The sequence below is a fragment of the Gekko japonicus genome, unplaced genomic scaffold (assembly GCF_001447785.1).
Source record: "Gekko japonicus isolate JY-2015 unplaced genomic scaffold, Gekko_japonicus_V1.1 scaffold2880, whole genome shotgun sequence".
NCBI lineage: Eukaryota > Metazoa > Chordata > Lepidosauria > Squamata > Gekkonidae > Gekko > Gekko japonicus.
Genome location: NW_015160924.1, coordinates 120,587 through 145,726, shown reverse-complemented (window position 1 = coordinate 145,726; position 25,140 = coordinate 120,587). Strand labels below are relative to the sequence as shown.

The 25,140-nt window shown below is 40.9% G+C and overlaps 2 protein-coding genes across 2 annotated transcripts in view; one reads left to right on the top strand and one right to left on the bottom strand.

The window, feature by feature from the left end:
- GNL3 (guanine nucleotide binding protein-like 3 (nucleolar)) overlaps nt 1-13,685 on the bottom strand; it is an 18,925-nt gene extending 5,240 nt beyond the window's left edge. Inside the window, exons 1-9 of the mRNA XM_015424759.1 lie at nt 13,463-13,685; nt 11,341-11,399; nt 9,990-10,127; nt 8,619-8,726; nt 7,407-7,490; nt 5,530-5,665; nt 3,088-3,191; nt 1,900-2,038; nt 1-13 (exon numbers count right to left, since the gene is read on the bottom strand). Of these exons, the coding sequence (XP_015280245.1) occupies nt 1-13; nt 1,900-2,038; nt 3,088-3,191; nt 5,530-5,665; nt 7,407-7,490; nt 8,619-8,726; nt 9,990-10,127; nt 11,341-11,399; nt 13,463-13,475 (794 nt within the window). The 5' untranslated portion in view covers nt 13,476-13,685. The remainder of the gene's footprint in view (nt 14-1,899; nt 2,039-3,087; nt 3,192-5,529; nt 5,666-7,406; nt 7,491-8,618; nt 8,727-9,989; nt 10,128-11,340; nt 11,400-13,462) is intronic.
- A 3,835-nt stretch (nt 13,686-17,520) lies between these two features.
- Nucleotides 17,521-25,140, top strand: part of PBRM1 (polybromo 1) — a 57,742-nt gene continuing 50,122 nt past the window's right edge. The window contains exons 1-7 of the mRNA XM_015424781.1: nt 17,521-17,600; nt 20,225-20,377; nt 21,192-21,289; nt 21,761-21,908; nt 22,503-22,646; nt 23,036-23,152; nt 23,357-23,425. Of these exons, the coding sequence (XP_015280267.1) occupies nt 17,562-17,600; nt 20,225-20,377; nt 21,192-21,289; nt 21,761-21,908; nt 22,503-22,646; nt 23,036-23,152; nt 23,357-23,425 (768 nt within the window). The 5' untranslated portion in view covers nt 17,521-17,561. The remainder of the gene's footprint in view (nt 17,601-20,224; nt 20,378-21,191; nt 21,290-21,760; nt 21,909-22,502; nt 22,647-23,035; nt 23,153-23,356; nt 23,426-25,140) is intronic.

Below are 25,140 nucleotides of genomic sequence, written 5' to 3'. Positions count from 1 at the left end.
ACATTGGGAAAACCTGAAGATAAAGACACACAATATAAATGTATTAAGTACACCTTTTCTGGCATACCAGATATACAAATATAAAGAGGGGAATATTTTGCACATGAGGAAAAAGATGCCAAGTTTTGCCATGTGAAAGGCATGCTCTCCCTCTGGAGGCAGGTCTCATTTCTCACCAGTTCCTCCTTTAAACCCACCATATCCATACTTTAAGCCCAGAATCTATATACTAATAGTCAAGACGCTCCCTGCGTGCGGATACTTATTTCCGCAAATTGGGGGCACATGGAGGCTCAACAGAAATTCCTGCAACTTGAGGCATTACTTAGGTGTGCAGAAAAATCTGACGTTTTAAAAAAATATACAGGGATACTTAAATCCCCAAAAAACTGAAACTGTGTTCTCGAGCATACATGGAAAATGGACTTGCTGTTTGAAACTGTGGTGGAGCTTGTTTCTGACAGCTGCGAGGGAGCCGGGGGAGCCTTGGTGGGCGGGCAGCTAGGATCCGAGCAGGGCTCACTGCAGTTGCTGGTGGCTGGGGAGCCTGGGTGGGTGATTGGTTTTCGGTGTGTGTGGTGTGGGGGGGGGGGGGGGGAGAGCCTGGGCAGGTGAGCGGCTGGGACCCGGGCAGGGCTTGCTGCCGTTGCTGCTGGACTCACCTGCAGCCTCCTCCTTCTCCTCAGTGAGGACCTCCTCCTGCTTTGCAGGCTGGGGGCTATGGGGCATACTCCCCCCCCACGAGTATCGCGGGTCCTGCTTCTTGTAATTTCTAATTTTAATGAAGCCAAAGTGTGCCTGACTGCACAGGCTCTCATTATTCCTTGCCCATACCCTAAGTCTATTTACTCTCTAATGAATTATGAACACCATGCTGTAAACAGTGGCTACATTGCAAATTACGGTCCCTACCATTTTGAAACAAGTGGCAGAAGAAAGCAAGAAGACTTTCATTCTTTCTCCCATATAGAACAGGAGAGCTATAAACAGTCAAGCATGGTTCCATTTTTATTTAAATTCCTCCAGATGGACGGAAGTTCAAGTTTCCTCTGCTCTGTAAAACTGAATTCATATCACTATTTCCTTTTCTTCCCCATATCCATTCAAAACCATGGAGACAAGGAAATTCTTGGAGATGCACTGCCATTTTTCTGATTTTTAGCAGCATTTTGCTGTCAGTGAAATATTTTCATATAAAACAACCTTTTTAAAGCTGCCTGTAGAGCAAGATCAGAGTTGGATCTGAAGTCTCCACTGTAATAGTAAGACATAGGGTGTGTCCTCATTTCTCACTCCAGTAATACAACAGAACAGGCAAGCAAAAAAAAAGTATGCTTCTTAAGTGCCTATCAGGTACGCCTCTGAGAAGGAGATACCGAAGAATGTGAAGAGCTGTATCAGGTGTGAAAGAACAGGATATAATCTAGGATCCAAAACCTCTGGCATTTCATTTGTCACTGGAGTTATTCAAGCACTCTATTAATAAATCAGTCCCTTGTCAATACTGAAAAGCTGCACCTGTCCATTGGGTAGCCTGCTAAGTTGCATTCAACATGAGCAAAGGGATACAGCTGGAAAGCAAACCAACCCCTAAGTGCCCAAGAGTACGCTAAAGGCTTTTTAGATCATGACCAAGGTCAGCCAATTCCAGCCTTCAATAGATCAATAAAGCTGAACCACAAGCACAAAACTATGATTTCCAGCATTTTACAACAACCATTACTGCTCAAGACATTGCTGCCTCTATTGCCAGTTTTTGGGTGCTGCTGTAAGAGCAACAACACAGAGGAAAAGTGCAAGATTTTGGACGCTGAAGAGCAGTTAAAACCATGAATGCTACCATGCTTAAATATTTATCACAGTTCCTACAAACTTCAGAAGGAATTAAAACATACTTACCCACTACGCCAACCTGTATAACTTTCTCTTTCATCACACTATACTCTTGAAGAAGTTTTAACAGACAGTCACCCCCAAAGCACAGGCTGGCCCTTGACAGATCAATATATGCAGCGCCTTTTTTAGTGACCCACTTCCCCTGGTGTAAAATTAGATTAAGAATATAAAGTCACCACCAAGGAATATAAAGTGCACTACCCTATCGTGTTTAGGGAGAAAAAAAGGGGGAACTCCAGTGACATGTCGAGCTACGCTATAAAACACTCATAATATCTCAGTGGGTGGAAGACAACCAACCACAATGCTTCTGAAACAAGTGGTAGGAGAGGATGGTGTCAGAGCTGAGCTGTGGTTATTTAAAGAAACAAAGAAGACAGCAGAATGATTCTCCATCATTAGTTATGCCATGGGATCTTTGGTCAAACCAATTTAGAACCCAACGGAGAAGATCAAGTTTTCGGTAGCAATTCTGCTTATTTACAGAGATATGTGTGTAGTACCTTCTGAAATAACAAACAACACTAAAAACAGACCAATTCCTGGCCCTTCCTCTCTGAAAATGTCACAAAAGGCAAAGCAACATTTACTGTTCACTTGCACTTTAAAAACTTCAGAGGCAAATTATATCCAACCAAAGAAGTTTAAAATATCAGAATATTCTAAACACAGATAGATTTCACTGAAGTTTCTTCTTAGATTGCCTCAGCTTGTAATGAAATGCTCTCGAATCCCTTCTGGGGATACAGAAATGTTGAAAGGTAACTTGGCACTGGTCTCAAGATCTTCCTCCATTTCTCTAATTTCAGCACAAGCCTTTTGATGCCTTTGTCTCTTTGTGCTGCTCCCATGGGAACAGGACAGATGCTACAATTTCACCAGCACAGGAGAAACAGTGGAAGTAATCAACAGCTAGACTGTGTAAGAGACAGACCATCAGGACTCCTCCTGGTTAACACTATTATCTTAATCACTTGCCTCTTAAGCTTCCCTCCTCAATTAACAGAGACGTGGATGATATTTGGTGCTGGACTAATAATAATGTGCAATACAGGCAAATCAGATGGGAAAAACAAGCTTGCAAGTTATGATCTTCACCCTCTTTTCAAGAATTATTTGTTTTCATAATGTTCATTCAATCAGTCACCACCTCTTTCAGAAGTGTAAAGGAGAGGGGTGGGTTGTTCTTACCATTGTTCTGTCTTTTCTCTGCATTGCAGATTTAAACGCAACGGTTGGAAGTTCCTGATTTAAATAATGCAACCATTTCTCTAAGTTTTCCTTTGGTATTAGATCTGAAAAAATGAACAGAAACATAGTGGTACAAAAATAGGGCTACACAGTGTGTTCTTACTCCAACAAAAAGTGGCTTCAAAAATAAATCCAGTGGTAAGAGATTTCTTTCACAGTATTCAGATGATTATGAACAAATTAATGGCTTGTGACAAGAACAAGGAAGTCCACCACCCCCACACCAGACCTCTTGGTTTGTAATGAAATAGTTGGTCAAGATATCCAAATTGGGTGGTTTTAATGACTTGCAGCCTGTTTCTTGCTTACCAACTAGGACTAAACCATGATCTGCAATTCTGATTTGTAAACAAGAGCAAGCTCCAATGTCCATTTCATCCAAATGAGACATCACAACAAACCTTGTTTACTCTATGAGCAAAGCAGAAGGGGAGGAGAGGGAGCACATGACCCTGTAGACTTCTGAAGACCACATCTGGACTTTTCAAAGCAGACACAGCTTTTTGGTAGTTTACTTTGCTCTTTTTTTTAAATTCACCAGGAACAAGGAGATAAATATTGGAAAAGGTAACCCCCTCCCCCACTGGCCCAGCTTGGCCCTATGACTTCACAAGCAGCTTGGTTTCTGGAATTGCACAGGTGAAGATTTTCAGTGTGTGGAAATACCACAGTTATCTGATGTCTCCACATCCAGCTATGTTAAAGGGACAGGAGTGGTTAAAAACTTGGCAACCTTATGCTTGCAAAAATAGTGAGCTCAGAGTTGGATCTGACAGTCTTCAGAGATATGTCAGTACGTTTTTGTATCTTCCTCATTGCTCACATCCCAACAGAAAATCATTTATTGGATTAACTAAACTAAACCAAGCGAAGACGGAGGTCCTGTACCTGAGTCGGGGCAATTTCGGGATGGGGATCCCTCTCCCGACCTTCGACGGGGCACCATTGGTGCCAGCGCTGGTGGTGAGGAATTTGGGAGTGCTCCTTGATCCCTCCTTAACTATGGAGGCCCAGGTGGCAGCCACTGCTAAGTCGGCCTTTTACCGTCTCTGAATGATTTGGCAGTTGGTTCCCTTCCTCGACCACGATGACCTGGCTACAGTGACCCACGCGATGGTCACCTCGAGACTAGACTACTATAACGCTCTCTACATGGAGCTGCCCTTGTCGCAAATCCGGAGGCTGAAGCTGATGCAGAATGCAGCGGCCAGGCTTCTGATGGGTCTCCCTAGATGGGAGCACATCCGGCCTGTGCTGAAAACACTGCACTGGCTGTCAATAGCATACCGAATTCACTTCAAGGTGCTGGTACTTCCCTTTAAAGCCCTATATGGCCAGGGTCCGACATACCTGAGGGACCGCCTTTCCCCACATATACCCCAGAGAGCACTACGGTCTGGGGCACAATATCGGCTTGTAATTCCAGGCCCCAAGGAGGCCAGGCTCACCACTACCAGGGCCAGGGCCTTTTCAGTGGCGGCTTTTACCTGGTGGAATGAGCTCCCGGAGGAGATCAGGGCTCTGCGGGACCTTGTACAGTTCTGCAGGGCCTGCAAGATGGAGCTCTTCCGCCAGGCTTTTAATTAGGAGCCGCCCACCACTACCACCAACTATTTGTTAGTAACACCGGGGTAGCTGGTTGGCCCTATATGGAGATCGAGCCACAGTATAGTACGAGACAGATACGGCTGAACCGGGACCCGTGATCCATCTACAGTATAGCATCTTTTAACTTGACCGGGAGACTGACATCATTCTGAGCACTTTAATTGTAATATATGATTGTTTTATCTTGTTTTTATATATCATGGCACATAGTGTCCTTAAGTGTAAGCTGCCCTGAGCCCGTCCGCGGGGAGGGCGGGATAGAAATCCAATAAAATAAATAAAGTGGTCTACTGCCCAGTTAAGCTTTAGAGCTTCAATATAAACTAATCCAGTTCTATTTTATTTATTTATTTACTGTATCCTTTCTTTTGCCCCAAGGGGACCCAAAGTGGCTGACATCATTCTCCTCTCCTCCATTTCATCCTCACAACAACCCTGTGAGGTAGGTTAGGCTGAGAGAGTGTGACTGGCCCACTAATGTCAAAAGAAAAAGATCCCAAACTCAAACACATGTACCCAGAACTAAGTCCCACTGGTTGCAGTGGAATTTATTTCTAAGCAAGAGTTACACCTGCAGTTTAAAACCCTATTAATGCTTATTTGGAAGTAAGCAGCACTGAACACAGTGGAGATTACCTCCAAGTAAAAATGGACTGTATGTGACCACATGTCAGGTTTTTTTTGGGCTATGAGATTATGAAGAAGCCTCCAAGCATTTTACTTAACTGGGCTGGGAACAGAGTCATTAGATATGCTCCAATATAGTTCACTTACCAATTTTGTTTAAAACCAACAGCAATGGTTTGCCTCCATCTGACTGAATGATAAATTGTTCTACCTGTGGGCACCGACAGCCTAGAGGATCTCGTGCATCTAAAACTTCCAGCAGTACATCAGAAGCCTCAATCACCTAAAGAGAAACAGGGTAAAGATGCATATTCCCAGCTTGAAAGTTAAAACTTCCAAAAAGGAAAAAAACAATCAGACTATTAAACCAATAAGCCTGCACCACAATTTTGAAGACATATACACGTTAAGCAGTAACTGTTTATCTAAGAAATATTTGTTAAAAGAACATCATCTCCAGTGCAGCTGAATCTAATACTGCTTTGGAAAGGACCACTTTAATTGTCTTCAGCATCACAAGACACAGTTCTTTGCTACAGTGCAGAATATACATAAAACAAATGTCAACACATTTTCAACATAAACTGTATCTACTAAAATAGCAGAATCCTGCCACGAACAACCAGCAGTAAGTACAAAAAGAAGAGAAGTATGGAACAGAGTAAATGCAAATTCCATCCAGTGCTTCCAGTAATAAAGTGTGCCAAAAATCTCAGCACTGAAGAATTAAAAATGAGTATCTCATTAGCTTCTTTCAGCCTCCTCATATATTCTAGTAGCAAAGTCAGCCAAATCCGAGGATATTTAAATCGGGCGACTGGAGCTGTGAAGGACAGGACAGATCTTCCTACAAGCCACAAAAAAACCCCGAGGTTTGCAGAAAAATCTGAAGCCTTTAAAAAGAACACCAAACAATACAAGGAATACCTGTAGCTTTAAAAAATGGAAGCCTCAATGGAAGTTGCTAGGCAACCACAGCATTCTAAGCTTCTGTCAGAAAAAGGCAAGGGGAGGGGGCAGGGCCCTTTCCAGGGCTGTTTTGGCCTTTGGAGGAGGACTCATTGGGCCAGGCTGGGCAGCAACCACTGGATGACTTGATACCACCCAACTTAATGACTCTTCTAGGCCTGGAAGCTTGCTACTGTTCAACAGCAGCCATCCTATTAAAGCCAGTGTGGTATAGTGGTTAGAGTTGCAGAATAGAGTCTGGGAGACTTGGGTTCAAAACACCAGTCTGCCATGGAAGCTCCCTAGGTGATGTTGTGGCCGTTGCGTACTTTCAGCCTAAGCTACCTCACAGGGTTGTTGTGAGGATAGAAGAGGAGAATAATGTAAACTGCTTTGGTCCCCACTGTGGAGGAAGGTGGGATATAAATGAAATAAATAAAGAAAAATATAACTGAAGATGGGAGGCAGAGAGGATATGGGGGTTGCCAGGAGGAGAGAAAAGGGAAATAATGTGAGGAGGAATACAGGGGAAAGTGATGCATCGTCCCACCCCACAAGTACTTGGAGGTTCCTTAACGTGCAAGTGGGTCTGGCCCAGCAGCCAGCAACACACAACTGGGGCATAGTTTTCTCAGGTAGAGGTTACGGGGGGGGGGGTTGCTGAAGACAGAGGGGACAGATAAAGGCAGGTTGGCTGTTGGGTGGGAAGGACAGAACGAAGCAGGTAAATGGGAGATGCTATGAGGGCATTCAGAGAAGGGAAAGATGAAATAGTGGAGGAGGGGGAAATGAGATGGCCCCCACAAGTCCTTGGGGTTGCTACTTGTGGTTTTATAACCACATGGAACGACTTTAGATGTTTCTGGTTCTCAGTAAGGGACCCAACTAAAATAGGATTAACAGTTTTATATAAGAATGAAATGAAATGTAGTTGCATACACATGGTTAATTTATAATTAAAAATACAGCACATCAGCATCATACTTTGGTAAAAGGGAACATAAACATGAATATTAGGTTAAATAAGGAAAACGAAAATGTTTCAATGCGAATGCCAAAAACAGAAGAAACCTTACCCTTTTAAGTTCCTTGCAGAAAAATTTCTTTGAACTTTTATCTATTTGCTGCTCTGGGTTTGCTTTGGGCTTTGAGGTTGATTCCTACAGTAAAATATTTGGGAATAAAGAGAAATCACAATAGTATCACGTGTAACACAGATATTGATAAAGTAAGACTGAAAACGTGTTAGCGTCACCTGCATTGTATCTGGCAGATCCCCCCCCAACAAACATAACTACAGTTTGAAATGAAAAATATAAACAATTTAATTTTTAACATGAATCACCAGTTCAAACTTAAACAGTATTACCTGTAATTCAAAGAACTCTTCATGTTCAACTCTCTCAAAATACTAGAACTCAAGGGCAGCCAATGAAACTAATGGGCAGTAGGTTCAGGACAGACAAAAGGCAATACTACTTGACACAGATGGTGATTAAAAAGATTCATGGAGGATAAGTCTATCAATGGCTACTAGCCATAGTGACTATGGGGAACCTCCACATTCAGAGGCACTAAGCCTCTGAATCCCAGAGCCAGGAGGCAATATAACGGATAGGCCTCTTATGTTTCAATTGAGTCTTATATTGGGTCACAGTAACATTCTCTATACACCAACTTCACTGTCAAAGCAAGTTCTGGCTGTGCATGCAACACCTTTACCAGCACATAAATGACCTTTTTAGATGGTCGCCAACACAAAATATTAATCAAAACAAAATATGAAGTTCAAGCACTAAAACTTCGGACAGACCAATCCAATTGTCTTTGGGAACCCAAATCCATTGGATCAGCCTTTCACCTGGTGCAGGCAAATAAAACATAGGACAAATAAAACTTAGTCTGCTGACTACTTATGTTGGTACAAATGCACATTGCAGGAATCAGGATCACACAAACAGGCAGTTCCCTCATGCTCACATCCTTTTGCTTGCTTCTCTTCCAACTATTTAATCATGTGGTGCAAAAAGAGCAGGAAGGTGTGGGCAGCTTTGCCAGCTGATCACTGTAAGGCAAAATGGTCCACAGCCTACCCACCAATGGGAAAAACAGTGGTTAGCTAGGAAACGAAGGTGCTGAGCCAGCATGAAGGCAGGCAGGCAGGCAGACTTGTAGTTTATAGATGCCATTTCCCAGAGGTAATAAATAGGTTTTGCAAACTAACAGAACGTTTTCCTTTTGTGTTCCTCTTGAGCTAAACTTTAAAATGTTTTCCCAAGAACATATACCTTTTCACATTGCTTTTCTTTACTGGCATCCTTATTACCGTCTTGCTTGCGTTTCTTTTCCAGCACTTTCTGCCGTTCAAGTTTCTGCTGTTTTTTCAGTTCTTCAAGCTGTTCACATACACAAAAGTGACACAAAATTAGAAGGAGAAATGGTCTCCTTCCTTATTCAGAAAGACTAGTACATTCAATTTGGATTGGGGAGACCCTGGAAATCCCCACTCAGGCCATAAACCTCTCTGGAAAACCTTGGGTTATCCACTCCGTCTCTCATCCTACTAACCCAGTGGTTCTTAACCTTTGATCCACTACCCCCCAACCAAGTATGTACCAGTACTGTCAAATGCTCCAGAAGCCACAAATTTTACAGGTCTCAGTCAATGAAGCCCTAGTTCCTGATAGCTATCAGCTGACTCTTTATGTTAAGTTGTATTCCTGTTTGCTTCATGCAACTTTTTAAGGCGCTGGGAAGATAAATCTATGATCTGGGATTTATGAAGACTGTAAAATAATTCACTTCTGCTGGTTGTTAGAAGTCACTTCAACTGGGCAGAAGGGGGCAGCTAAAATTCCAATTCCCATCCCCCCATTGGCCCCCCAAAGTTCTGAATGTCCTTCCAAGCTATGCAGACCCACTCCCCAGCCCTCATTCAGAATCACTGGCCTAGCCCAACAGTGTGTTGTAGGAGGGGGGAAATGGTAGGATATGTTAGGAATGAACACACAAAGGAAGTATTTTCCAAATGATAATTTATAATTTCATTATCAAGATGTGCTTGTCAGTTTTAATAGTATGATGAAGGAAGACCTGCGGAAAGTTCACCATAATATGGGTGCTAGCACAAATGTCATCATGTAATGCTTGATAGGTACAAAGCAGCAATCCTTAATGGATGTTTAGTTCCATCCTACTTTTCTTGGTCACTACTCTGGTTGGATTCTAAGACTCCCTTCCTCCAGAGAGAAAGAGTTTGTCCATTCATTCATTCAAGAAAGACTTTTCTCCATCAGAATATGCTTCCCACATTAGCAAAAGCCATTCTCCAATAAAGAAAGTATTTCTTTGCGGAATAGTTACAGGAAACATCTTAGTGAAGTCACAGGATCCAAGGGATTCATAGGATCCAAGCCTATACACACAAATTTGCATCCATACAGCTACAGAATAGGTCACATAAAGTCTAGTCCAAATTAAATCAGATTTGTTTTCTGTTCTTCATCTATCAGACCAATGAACTGAACTACAATGTCTTAACTATAAACCTCACTAAAGAAATTTAAGTATGCCATAACTTAACTACCATCAAGACCTCTAATAGCAAACAATCCACCCAGCTATTTTATCATGATGTGCCATTACATCAGTTATTTTACCCTTTGTTTCCTCTGTTCAGCTTCCCGAAGAATGTCCTCCTTAAAAGGTGCTGCGTTAGGAATTCCTACATCTTTCTTGGGTTTTCTGTGTCCCCGTTTCTTTGCTTCCTTTCGGAGTTTTTTATTGTGCTCTCGTACCTGTAACAAATAATTGTTGTACATTGTTATGAAAGATTTTAATAGTCGTTACATACGTTCTCATTCAGCTCTCTTAATAATTGCATAAATGTTGCAGTAGTATCTGCATTATACTCTGGGTTCTAAAATGTCTTGTTACATTATATTTTGTATAAAAGAAAATGTATTACATTGCATTAAATTACTTGTTTCTAAGAAAACACTTTCTTGTATATAAGAAAACAGGACATTCGGTGTTTTAATATGTGGGGACAATAGCAGTGAGTGGAACAGGTACAGAACATTGCTGTAGTAAAATGCAGTTGGTGTTCACTCTCTCAGGAGAGTCTTGCCCATCTTTAACAAGTTTTTTGAGCTTGTCAACAGAAATAATTTAGAACACTGTTCAGGTTGTCACTAATCCAAAGGCTCTTGAAATTGCGAAGTCTTTCTCAACTTCATTCTGCTTTCTAGAACCCCCCCCCCCCCCGCAAAAAAAACCTTTAGGGATGAACAGTTTACCAACTAATAACAGCATGTATCAGACCACTCTAACCAGCAGAGTCTGAAGTGTTCTTCTGGCCTAAGGAGCCTTTTCCCAACAGAAAGCATCAACATTTGCTGTACAGTGGCATGACACATGCCTTCACTTATTATTTAAAACCAGAAGAAAAATTCACATCTCTAGCCACTAAGAAGTCACGTCTCCTAAAACGTTCCCCCCATCTCTAAGCACAAAATATTTCTCTCTCTCCAGAAATCCATTCCTTGTTTTATCGTTATCACAATTCCATCTTTAAAAAATCCCCTTCATCAAGTTGCATTTCTCATTTTAACCCTAATCACCACAAAATATCCACTTCCTTTATTCTTACTTTCCACCTCCCTTGTTGGACTCTCACCTCATCAGTCATCCTTCAAAAATAAAGATGAAGGGGGTAATGTAGGGCCTCAAATGGGGGTGGTAGTTGGAGAGGAGGCAGCAATTAAGCCACATCCCCAGGCAGAGGTATGTCCCAGTTGCACTGAAAGATGATATTACCATCACTTTCTTCCTGTGCTGGGTTCTCAAGTTCATTACCATCTGAAATTAGTGGGCGCATCAGCAACAGTGAATGGTTTTTCTCCATTTCAGCCCTAAACACGTACTGGGGAGGGGGGGGGGCCTGCAGGCACCTCCAAGGCACAAATTCTCTAAGCACTTCTCTCCACAGCTGCAAAACAAGATACTCACCTTTTTCTGGATTTTATAGCGTTTATGGCAGGTCATGCGTTTACTAGCTTTCTTCAACTCTGAAATAAAAGTACCAATGCTTAAACTGCAACATCAAAAACAAGAACAAAATGCAAAATGACACAACCCATTTTACAATACCACTGCAGAAAGCTCCCTTCCCTTATTTCCAATTAGCCCCTGGGAAATCCCCTACGGTACCTATAGCTTGGTAACAGAAGGAGAAGCAGAACCTATTATATCCCTCCTGCCTCCTAGTTGGAGAACCCATTTCAGTACTTGGCAAGGACTTTTCTAAACAGACCATTCAAAGAATAAAGCTGTCAGAAAAAGTGGTAAGGAGAGAAGATAGTGATTGCATGGGAAGATGTATGGGGCTAAAGAAGTACATAAGATATCATACATATATTTAGGATTGGAGCCATGTTCACTTGAAAGTGTGTCCCACTGAATCCATTGGGCTCGACTTCCCAAGAGCAGACAGAAGTGCAGCACTAGCTGTGCACTGAAGCAAGAGCAAAATAAAAATCCTTGGTTGATATCTGCCCTAAATCCTGGCCCAGTGACACTTCCCCCTTTACCATTTTGCTCCTCAGATCCATCCATAACTCCTCACTCTATCAGATAATAAGACAGAAAGACAAGTTATTCTCCAGGCGAAACCAGAACTGTCATGGCTCCAGGAAATGAGACTAACTCTGTATACTGCTCAATAGTATCTAGTTATTGTGGTCTAAATAGTACAACCTGTGCTATTACGGCCCCGGTCACACGACAAAGTTGCCATGGGAGAGGCACGGATGGTGGGCGGATTATCCGGGCGGGATCACACCCCAACATCTGGGAAGTGGAGCGCACCTGTGGCTTACTGCCGACCATGCGCCTTTAAAAACTAGTACCTCCAAGCCCGTGGTGTGATTGCTCCGGCTCCCTCGTTTACCCACCAGCGCTGAGGGAAGGACCCGTGGTGTGCCACCAGCGCGTCTGATCGCATAATCGCGGATCAAACTGTGCTGGGGCAATTAGCCCCCCCCCCGCGATATCCGGCCCATGTGATGGGGGCCTATATTAAGGAGCCATACACAAGAGGTCTGGAAATAATCCCTCCCCTTTACTTTCCAAGTTTTTCCATAGGTCCCCAAACTATTTGGTATGGTGGCCTACAAGTCCAAACTTACTTGGTATGAAAAAAACAAAACAGAGCATTCACAAATAATTAAAACTGCAAACGCCTTGGTCCCACTTTCACAGGCTTCGCAACCTACTTTGGGGGCAGGAGGTTGGGAAACACTTGTTCCACAAATAGTGGCTCACGTGTGAACAGTCCCACACACTGTTCTATACAAGGACTCTTATTTGCAGGGAGTTTTTAACCCAGGAGACCATGCCAAAATGTGATCATCAGTCAGCAGAGCGTTGCAGCACGAGCGGGGCTATTACGGAAGAGGAGAGAAGGGAATTACGGAGAGGAGGGAAGAGGCTTGGGGACGACAGGAAAAGGGCTGCCTAAGACGCCAGAAAACACAAAAAGATAACTCTGGGAGACAGAGAGAGAGAAACCGTGGCATTTAGAAGTAACAGTAGAGAGTACGGGACCATCTTTTTTTGTTATTTAAGATCTCTGCAGAATCTAGGCTCCAAACAGAACACACGCGTAGCACGTGCTTGGCCCACAGATCTCACAATCCAGCATTCCTCCACCCCACCCCCAAGCAGAGCGGCAGTGGTTAGTCTAGGGAGGGGCACTCAGCCCAGAAGCTTGCTGGGTGACCTTAGGCCAGTCACGTATGTCTCGCCTAACTCAAAGGGCTGTTTACTGCAATGATATAACGGAGGAAAGAACACTGCGTGCCGACCCGAGCTACTCGGAAAAATGGCGAGATACGTCCTTCTTTGGGCCTAAAAGGTCCCCTCCATTTCGTGCCCCATAAAAAGAGCAATCTCCCCCCCCCCATACACCCCAAAGAGGAAATCAGGCCACACCGATTCCCACAACCCTCCAGAGAATCAAGTAGCCGGTAAAGACACCTTCTGGGGGGAGGGAGTCCTGGCTACACAAGAGGCTGCGGGACTCCCCAAGCCACTTACTGTGCCCAGTCCAGGGGCCCCAAACATTACTTACTGGGTCGCTTCATGGCGGCCGCGCAAGAGCTTCCTCCTCTCCACGTGGAAGAAAGAAGCCTCGACACGAAGAGAAGCTCGGCCGTAAAGCATCCCGCGTCTCGCTCCCCTCCCCTTGGCCCGGGCTGTCGCGCGCCCGGCCTCACTTGGCGGCCAGGGCCAGGTTTGCGACAGCGGCGGGCTCGCTTCTGAGTGAGAGCAAGCGAGGCGAGCGGCAACAGTGGCGGCGACGCCGACAGCGCGGGGGGCAGTGGCGGCGGCGGGGGCTGAGCGCGGCCGCGGCTGCAGGAGGCGGAGGATCAGCAGCAGCAGCAGCGGGGCTGGCTGGGTAAGGTGAGGGGCCGGGCTTGGCTCGGCTGAGCGGGGGAAGCGGCGCTCAAGGGAAGGCAGGAGGCCGAGGCGGGTTCCCTTTGTGTGGCCGCGGAAACTACGGGCGGGGGTCCCTTCCCCAAAGCGCAGAACAGTTTGCCTTTCCTACCGGGGAAGCGGCTTGCCCTGTCCTCCTGTTTCACCGACCTCTTCTTCCCTTAGCCCAAAAGATTGGCCGTCCCATACCCTGAACTGCTTCTGACCTACTAACCCTCTTTCTCTGGGAGTTATACTTTTACAAACCTCCAATTTCTTTATGTACTGTTGCTTTTTCTCCCTCCCCTTTTCTCACTTGTGGCTTATTCATCTTTATTTTTGTGTAGCCTTTTCTGTCCCCTTTTTAAAAAGCGGTTTTGAAAACCTAACATTTCAAAACCATGGAACAACCTGCACCGTAAACTTCCTCGTGGTAGAATGTTTTTCACAGTGGTTCAGAACGGGGCAACTGCACTTGTCAAAAGCAATTAGCGTTTTTTTCCTTCTTCCTCTCTTGAGTTAAGCTTCGAAACAAAGATTCCCTAACTCAGTAATAAGAGTAATATTTGCACTGACATTTCTATTTTCCTTTAGTTCATATCTTTATTTTTTACTAAACAAAATGACAGAAAGACTATGCTTGTCCGAGAGAGTTATACCGGGTGTTTTGAAAGAGTGACAAACAAGATGAAATGAGGCAGGAATTATACTCATGGTATTTTAACAAATACATTTGTAGTTGTGTAAAGTGTTTTTGTGTTAATTTCTCACAATTTCTTTATTAAAATGTAGAAAATCTGTAAAATAAACAGATATTTAGGGGGAAATTCATTATTGATGTTTGGACTATTTTAAATTAATCATTTCTGTACATAAGTGTTAGCCTTCATTGTAAGGGCTTTTTGACAGTGAACCATAAAGCGTAACTGCTTGAAAACTGTATTAGATTATACATTTTGTATATAGACAAGCTGCAAAATTGTTATTTTTTTACAAAATTGAGCTTTTTGAGTTGTGTTACTGCTCTTCTTTGTAAAGGGTAGTAGAAAAGACCAAGAGTCCAGTAGCACCTTAAAGACTAACAAAATATGTGACAGGGTATATGAGCTTTCATGAAGTGAGCAGTGACTTGCGAGAGCTCATACCCTTCCACATATTTAGTTAGTCTTTTAAGGTGCTACTGGACTCTTGCTCTTTTCTACTGCTACAGACAAACTAACACGGCTACCCATCTTGATCTATCTCCTTGGAAAGGGTAAATCTTGTTCCTGTGAAACTATAAATTGTCAGTAGTAGGACTGCTGATCACCTTTCTTCATGATAATGTACATTATTGTTGCTCTATAAAAATAAAAAGTGATAGTCCTCTGTCAAATTTGTGGTTTAACCAAGCAACAGTTTTCTGTAGTACGGAATTATCTCCATTAATCCTAATAAAGACAGAAATACAAGTTATTCCTTCAGAGATTAAAAATAAAGTCAGTGTTTGTAGTAAAAATCTGTTCAAAGAGCAATTTTATTCAAAAAAACCTTGTCACCATTTTGTTTGTAGGAGTACTAGGATAGTTATTTTTCAGTTAATAGAAAATGTACGTGATCAACAGCAACTGATTTATGGAGACGGCAGGTACTATGTCTCATTGTGAGGGGGGAGAGTGTTATACCTTCTCATGTCCTCTCCAAAATACCAAGGACTATGTATAAATATGAATGATATCTGACTTTTGCTGTTCATATGAATGTTGACTACTGACTTTCCATTCTGCAAGCATACCTCAGATCTACTTAATTACTTAATGTTAACAAAGAATATTTCCCATGATGTCAAGAAGTCAATTACTGTTTTATTTATCTAGAAATATATTAGCTGGTTTACTAATTAATGTATCCAAAGTGATGAACAGTAGAAACATTAAAATCCTGAAACAATAAAACCGTAACTTTATTTAAATAAAATCAGTTTCACAGCCAACCAACATCCTAGAAAGATTATTGGGACAAAAGCTGCTACTCATTACCTGGAAGTCTGTCACAGAGATTAGTTGCCTATCTTACTCTTTTCCCTCTTAAGATCTTATCTCTTTAAATGAAAGTACACAAAACAGAGCTTGGTGTGAGGGAGCTGAGCAGGCCCAGAATGTTTAGTAATGTAAAAGTAAAGCCCAGTATCTTAATTATCATATGGCAGGAGATCCAAAGTTTGTCTGGCAGCCTGAAACTCTAGCTCCTTTTATGGCGAGCTAGGTTGATACTTTGGGCTGAGAAGACTGTGACTGACCCAAGGTCACCCAGCTGGCTTCATGTAAAGGAGTGGAGAATTGAACCCTGTTCTCCAGATTAGAGTCCTCCGCTCTGAACCACTACACCAAACTGGCTCTCCCAGTACCTTAAACTGAGCCCGGAAGCTGGTCTAGTTGGGCTAGGACTAGGATATTTTTGTTCCTGCCACTTCTAGTTAGGTCACTGTATTCTAGACAAATACAAGCCACGTGTGTAAAGCAATCCAGTCAACTTTACCAGTGCGATTGGGTGCTGACAGGGAGATTACCAGGAAAAGGTCACAGTTGTCTCATTCAGAATTGGTGCTAAAATGTACTCCTACCTCCTGCTGCCATTTGGTAAGTTCTGGAGCAAGATCCAGGAGCATCTTCACACTGCACATAGATCTCCAGGGGACTGTGTGTTCCAGTTTAGGCCAAGTAAATTCACCATTCTCAGATCGTGTAAACCGTATGTCATTACCAGCTCTGCATTTGTTTGCATTCACTTTCAAAGTATTTGTTCTTTATGCCATTTACAGCAGCATAGAATAGTTTTTGTTGTTGCTGAGGGAAGCCATTGCCATTCCTGGCTCAGATGCAGAAGAAAAGCAGAAGTGTTGTTAGCAAATTGGTGTCTCCTTATTTCATGACTCTAAAAGGTGTTCCTCTCAAGGTCTGCTTAGTGATAGGTATAAACCTATGTGAGAAGACAAGACTAGGAAAAGTTGAAGGCCATAGGAAAAGAAGACCCCAGATGAGATGGATTAACTCGATAAAGTAAGCCATGGCCTTCAGTTTGCAAGACTGAGCAAGGCTGTTAATGATAGGACCTTTTGGAGGTCATTCATTCGTAGGGTCACAATAAGTTGGAGGTTACTTGACAGCACATAGCACACAAATATGTATGTTTGTTTAGTTAACTTGCAGGGTTTTCTTTTCAACATACACAATTACGTTATAACTTTCATTTTAAACGCCATAAATCTTTGTTTCTCGTTGATCTGGACAATTACTAGACTTTGCTATTCTTTAGAACTTTGAATTCCTACTGCTTTACTTTGCACACCCATCAGTAGTATCTTTGTAATGAAATGTTTCAGCTACTCTCTGTGCTTGTGCTAAACAGGCAGTGAATTCCATAGTATTATGATGGTTCTTGGAATTATGTGAATGTTATGGCTGTAGTCCTCCTGCTCCATTAAAATTAATAGGAGTTTTGCCATTGACTTTAGTAGTAGTAGGATCTGCACCCTTTGTTTAGATAATTTTAAGAATGTTCATATTGTTCTGAATCTTGTTCTTGCTTCCCCTGTGTTTTATGGTAAGGTCTTTCCAAAACCATTCTTCTTGATTTACCTGCTCTTCTCTTTGTTTCCTTTCCCCCCCTTTCATTTGTTGTCTTCTCTTTCAGTTTTGGCTGTACTAATACGGCTGCTGAATTGGTGCATTACGGATTCGCCTTTTCCCAGTTTCTTTACTTGCCTAACAGACATTATGAGGAGATTGGCTTTTCGTGGTGCTGGTTGTACTCTGGTAAATCTGGTAATTTACTGATAATGTGTGTACTGTTTTGTCCCTCTCTTCCATGCATTTCAGCCTTTTTCACACGACAAATCATTCTTGTTCACCTACTTCACTCTTGACTGAGTAGTTAATCCTGTTTTCTCGGTATGAAATACAAACTTTCTAACTCACTGATGTCAGACTAAGGATAACTTTTAAAACTTCAGTGTGAACAAGTTAATTGAAATGTCACTGAAGGATTGGATGTGCAGTTTATTTAGCGACTGAACATGCCTTATTGGAATCTGGTTAAATTGCCATGTAGTGAATAGTGAATTTTTTTCATGTCTACCTTGAAACTCTAACTAAGAAATATCTTGATTAGGGAAAAATAGTGCTCTATTTGTCTCTAAGAAATATCTTGAGAGCTTCTTCATATGTTGCTTGCAGTGGAAAAAATGCAGTGTTTCAATTTTTAAACTGTGTACCTTTTGGAAGTTCCCATCTGCTACACTTTCATGTGGCATGTTCCCATATGGGAATAATGAATTATTCCCTGATAAGAGAGTTATACTTATTCTGTTGAAATCAAGTTACTTTTAATTTTAATTAACTTAAGCTCCATTGATTTCAAAGTTACAGTACAGTTTACTTTCCTTGAATCTAATATGGGATGTAGATTTAGACACAGGTTATGTATTACGTGACCATAGGGTATTATTACCCAAAGTGGCATCTCCGTAGCCAGTTCTTTTCCTTCCTGCTGTAATACCTAGTCGTTCTTTCTTGTTGTTCAGTCGCACAGGCCATGGACCAGATCAGTTCTTATCATGTAACAACTAAAATTAATTAATTAATATGTAGTGAATTTCTCCATCCACATAATTAGCGGTCACTGATAGGCCACAGAAAGGTGACAATGCTAAATTGTGTGGTCAGTGCAATTAGTGCATATTACTGAAGCGATGGAACACAGCTGTAGAAACATCATTTTGGCTGATGTGATGTATAATCCAGCTCTCTGTCTTTCTCCTAATTGGGGTAACCAATATCTCAAACATTTCTTATCTCTTCTGCTCAGAGTATTAGATTAGAAAGCAGATGGTTTCTAAGCAATATTTTTTTAACCTTAAGATGCTTTTTCAGCAGTGCTGTGCAATTAGTGACCCGATAATATTAGACAAGTTTATTCATTTCAGAGTTGTAATTAATGGTTTTTCAGGTGATTATCCCTAGGAATTGTGTGAGAGTATACATGTATATTGATTTGTTGGGGGATCAGAACACAAATAATATAATAATCCCTGTAAAAATTAAGTTATGATTGGCTGTATAGATCATACCAAAGCCAACATTCTTATTGATAAGTCTCCTCTCACATGGTGGTAAAGATAGTGTAATCACCAATCTGATTTAGAATTAAGAAGTGATGAAGTGCTACAATTACTTTCATGGACAATAATTAAATTATTTTGCTGTAGATGAGTGAATAGCCGTGCCCACGGCTTGTTGGGCACAGTTCTTTGGATATGGTAAAATCAGTGAATAAACAGTTTTTCAGTGTCTGGTATTTTACTTAAACAACGAAAGAGAAGTATGTGGTATATTGTGATTAATTTTTAAAGCATTATTCCAATAAAAATAGTTTCCACATATAGTTTTAAATTGATTTGAATATAACATTTAAAGCACTGCTTTCCCCTAATCAAATATTTCAGTTCAAGTAATTGTTGCTGTTGGGACATAAAATTAACATTTCAAATTTGTTTAGTAAGTAATAGTCAAAATCGACTTTCTAAATCAGATCATACTCTTGGAAATCTTTCCAATTAAAATATTTTGGAAAACTCTCAGCACTGTTTTCCTACAAAAAACTGGTGTCAAATACCTGACAGTCTGAAGTACAGACAATAAAATAAAATAAATTGTGCACACTTGCTTAACTGTTAGTTTTACCACAAGTAATCCACTTTAAAAATTGCTTGAACAGAGGTAGCTGATAAATAGCTCATACCTTATGTAGATGTAGATTCTGTTTAGAAACATTCTTGCTAATATTTGAGATAATAAAGGTTTGTCAAGGTGGGTTTTTTAAAATTTAGTTTATTTGTAATTGGGTGGCTGCCATTCCGTCAGAATTATTGGCAATGATATTGGATCACTGACCAAGAGAAAGAGGCTTTCTTTTGCCCATGAGCTATTAGGACCCGGCTCATTCTCAGGTGTTTGAAACCACTGCAGAAATGGTCTTTATACCTTGTTTGATCTGAGAACAGATGTTATGTATGTTATCCTTTTGTCCCCTCCATTGCCTGTGGTGCTACTGAAACATACTAGTTGCATGCATGTTAAAATTTATGATACAAAAAGGAGCACCACAACAAGATTTGAGCTCTCGCTGTTGTGGTGGTCATAATACTCATGCCATCATCTTTTTGTTGTTGTTATAAATGTGCTTGGATAATAAAGTGATAAAATAGTCATTAAAATCAGATCACATGGAAAATGATAGCATGTGACTAAAATCTCCTCTATTATAACACTGCAGTGACATTGTCCAGCTACGTAGGGTCTAAAATAACTGTAGTTTTAATCTCCTCCTTTATGATCTTTGATAGCCTCAAGTGTAAGAACGTTTTTCTTTATTATAGAAGAAGTTGGATTCCATGGGTTCCAAGAGACGAAGGGCTACCTCTCCTTCTAGCAGTGCCAGTGGAGGAGATTTTGATGATGGTCACCATTCCACAAACACACCAGGCCCGAGTAGAAAGAGGAGACGGCTTTCCAACCTCCCAACAGTTGATCCAGTAAGTACTTAATACTTATTAAATAAATCTGCATAATGTCCTAGCCTTTTGAGTAATCTGGTTTGCAACTGGGGGAAAAGAAGTACTAAAAAGATGCTAAAATTCTTGAGACCATAAAGAATTTTCATATAAGGGTGATATGATATCATGTCCTAGCAGGAAATACTGATGCATGTTGGAATTGCTATAGCTGCGTTTGTTTATTTCACCTGCCTTGTGTTTCCAGTTTTGCTGAGGAAGGGTGAATCTTCTTTCAGAACTGTCAGGACAGGCTGCTAGCAGGGCAGAGACTATAAAATATTATGTTAGTTAAGTTTCCTTTAGCAAAGAAATTGTGCTTATATGTAAATTAGAATACTTAAGTTTGAGAATTAACATGTCCAGCAGTATCTAAGAGGTTGCTGTCTCTCCTCCAGACTATCATCAGATTAAATTGTTGTTAGGATGCTGCATCAGTAACAGTGGAAACCAAACTTTTAAGCAAGCCATGTGAATGTTTACTTGTTCCATGAGGGAAGGGTTGTGGTATAAGTTTGTTTCCAAGGCTTTGTTGCCAAAAGCTAGTATACTGAGATGTTTAAGAGGATGGGCTATGAGCCAGGTTCAGCAGGTGGCTTTAATCCGAGCCATTGTCCCTCATCCTCCCCCGTAATCTGTAATTTGAGGATTGCAATTCTGTTTCGTGGATTAATCACTTGATCCCAGGAATGTATTTGAAACGCTTTGAACGCTTAGTGTTTACAATAATACATTTTTCTGAGTTATTAGTGGGTATACTGGATTTTAAATTTTGTTTGCTCGTTTTGCTCTTTAGATTGCTGTGTGTCATGAATTATACAATACAATCAGAGATTACAAAGATGAACAAGGGAGGCTTCTGTGTGAGCTTTTCATTCGAGCCCCCAAACGAAGGTAAGTGTATATTGTATTCTGTTTTTTAAAAGTTACGGTAAACTACAGTGGGAAAACTGTATGGTGGCAGGGAATAAATATTTTAAACAAAAATCTCATCCACTGTTACAAGGGGCTAGACTCACCAGGCTTCCTAATTATCAGTCAAATGATTTCATTCAGTATACATTTTATTGTCTGTGTCATCTTTCAACACTTTGTGCTGTATGTTTCCAAGTTTTCCCACATTAAATTCTTTAAGCATTTAGATTTCTAACAACTTTTCTTATAAAAATAACATCATGAGCAGAGTAGGTTCTTATGGTTGTATTCTGTTGAATCAATATAACATCATGAATATAGAGTTGTGTTATAAGGAAAGTATGGCAAAATATTACTTTCACTTTATAGTACAGTTTTACACTTGCTTGTTGTTGGATACTATACATTTTGCATAAAATAATTGTATTTAATACCTTTTTATTATGTTAGAAATCAGCCAGATTACTATGAAGTGGTTTCTCAGCCTATTGATTTAATGAAAATCCAACAAAAACTAAAAATGGAAGAATATGATGATGTGAACTTGCTAACTGCTGACTTCCAGCTGCTATTTAATAATGCAAAATCCTACTATAAGGTAACAATGTTTTTTTTAAGTTATTTGCATATTCTGTCAATGGATTGTGCTTGAATTTTTCAGTACAAAAAGGGGTGGGTGGGAAGAGAGGGTTCAGCCCTTGATTTGGTTACTGCTAACCTTCTAAAGTTTATTCATAATGTATACTGTGTTTTTGTCGATGAAAAGTAACTTACGCATTGCCTCTTTCCTATGCATAGTGTGACATTTATGCATGGAATATCTCGATTATTTGTAGGTAGATTTTTTTCTGTCACTTGGGGAGGAGCTGTGGCTCAGTAGTGAAGCCACATGCTGTGCATTTAGATGGTATTAGCTTAAGTCCCCCGGCATCTTCAGTTAGAAGATCTCAAGTAGCAGGTGTTGGCAAAGACTTCTCGCTGCCTGGGACCCTGGAGAGTTGTTGCTGAGCAGAGCAGACAGTACTGATCTAGATATACTAAGTCAGGTCATTGGTCCAAGGCAAACATCTCTGTACAGTACTTCGGCAACTGCTTAATTCTGGGGAGAGTTCTACATCGATCAGTTATGATTTTGAATACCTGGCTGTTAAAATTGATTAACAAACAGAAATCCATTGCTTTTTTCACACAGCCAGATTCTCCTGAATATAAGGCAGCCTGCAAACTATGGGATTTATATCTACGCACAAAAAATGAATTTGTTCAAAAGGGAGATGCTGAGGAGGAGGAGGAAGAGGAGGATGGCCATGACAATCAAGGGACAATTTCTGAAATAGTAAGTGTGAGCGCTCTAAACAGCCTATAAATGTTTCGAATGTAAAAGTCTAGTGTGGCTCAGTGCCATTCTAATGTGAAACATTTTCATTTGTGTATTATGAGGTCATTGACTAAGCTTTCTGTGCATAAGCACATGTTTAAAAACTGCATTCTATGCTGGGTTCATTTAAGTATTTTTCTTTTATAAATACCTTATTGAATTGATGTATTCATACAGCTGTTTATGCTGTTTATTCTGAAACATACACTCCATCAGACTGCTCAGCAGTGAGCTGGTTACTGTTTATATTGCTGTTTTGCCTTGATTCATAGAAGAGGAAAATCTGTCTTTAACAGCTGGTATAAAAATGCAGTTGTAATGTCTTCCACTATTGTTTGTTGTGCTAGTCTTCTCCAGGTTATTTAAAAGAGATTCTTGAACAGCTTCTCGAGGCCGTAGTTGTAGCCACAAATCCATCAGGCCGCCTCATTAGTGAGCTTTTTCAGAAGCTTCCCTCTAAAGTGGTGAGTAAGGATGCATGTTTTTGAATTTAAGCTACCAATTCTGAATAGAACCCCCTTTGAAATGAAGAAAAGTTGGATGACAACAGTAATACCTGTCCTGTGTTTGAGAATGGCTTTTTTTATTTGAACAGACTTATGTTGTAGCTGGTAATAGAATACACATTTCAACTGGGATAACTTGGATGCATAATCTTTGTTTTTCAGCAATATCCTGACTATTATGCAATAATCAAGGAGCCCATAGATTTGAAGACTATTGCCCAGAGAATACAGGTAAGGTAAAAACATTTTAGGATAGGATTTTAAATACAGTATACTAAGGAGATGTAGGAATGTTTAAATATGTATGGTAATGGGTTTTTAAAGCAATGTGATGATTTATCTGGGGGCAAATGTCTGCTTAGGTTAGTGAGTGCAGCATGTCCCTTGAAACATACATCTTGAGACATTGATTTGCATATTCAGTGATGACAGTCAGTGACCCAATCTGGATCACTTATAGTATCTGACATTTTCAGAAAAATTAGTGAGGAGTGGAGTATGTGTTTTGTGGAGCAGTTTCTATGTTCTCTTGCTATACTGGCAAATAGCCATTTGTTGTTGACATTGCACTAGGCTATGGGCTTTTCAGATACTAAGGGATTATTTTTGAATAGGAAAACTCTGAATGTGCATGTCTGTTTTGCTTCATGCATGTGTCTAATTGGCCTCAACTCCCCAATCATGCAATGAAATAAATGTGTCCTTTTTGTATGTGGCACTTTAGGTGTGGTTTTCCTATACAGAATATCTGTGTCAGAGGTCAGCAATAGTAAGGCTGCCCTAAGATCAGGCAACATCAAGCTTTTTATTTTAAAGCACCCTTTTAATATGGCACTGTTTAATGTTTGGACTCTTGTGGGCAAACCACTCCCTCTTCTCCCCCTCTGAATGGCACTAAAATATTGCTCTATCGCTAGAGCATTGTAATGATAGGCGTAGCAGGTTCTCTGAATTCCCAGCTTTCATTTTTTAAAAAGTCAGTCTCTAGCCCTTTCCGTCACAGAGATATAAAGAAAAAGGCATATATCAATGAGGGAAGGGGATAGAGATTTATTTATTTTTTTAAATGAAAGCTGGGAATTCAGAGAAACTGCTAAGACTATTGTCATAACTCGCCAGCAATAGATCAGTATTTTTGTGCCTTTTTTAAAAAATAGGGGGGTGCTGTGACACCAAAGATGACAGCGCCCTCCCTTGAAAATCCTGATTATTGAGGGCACACGTGGAAGAAAATAAATTGATTTCACAATAGTGAAAATGCAGGGACCGGAGGGGCAGGCGTGTGGAAGCTCTGTGCCCTTGCTGATTCCAGGGCTAGTGGATTGACTACCGAGAATATCAGGAGTAAATTGAGCTTGTGGAAAAGCCCATATTCTTGAATTAGTAGGCAGTATGTATAGCTTATAGATGTTATTCTAATTACATTTTTACCTCAATCTCTTCTTGCACAGATTATTTGTTTTATTTCACTAAAATATATCTTTCTGGAGCTCCAAATCAGCATTTATCTTATTTGATTTTTGTAGCCTCTGTTTCTAAATGATTGGAAAGGAAATTTTTGCTTCTTGTACAGTAAAGCTGCTATGCATGTTAGCACTGGGAGAGAGAGAATTATTCTTTTCATCAAGCTAGCATGAGGAAATGCAGCTTGGTCCACCATAACCTTATGTCTTTAATCCCAGCCACTGTACTCCTCTGCAAAGTAGTTTTGGGAGGAAGCAGTATGCTAGTGAGTACTTGCAAGTGGGAAGAGGGCGGCATTACCCCCCTCCCCACCCTCAGTTCCCCGTGTAATTTTCCCTTTTCAGCCAGTTTCTCCTGAGCCTACATTTGCAATAGGTATACAGGTCCAGATCACTGACTATGAGAAAAGTAATTTATATGGGGGAAATTTGAGCCAGGGAAGGATTAAAGATCTCTGTGCCTGCTGGTACTTCACTGAAAAC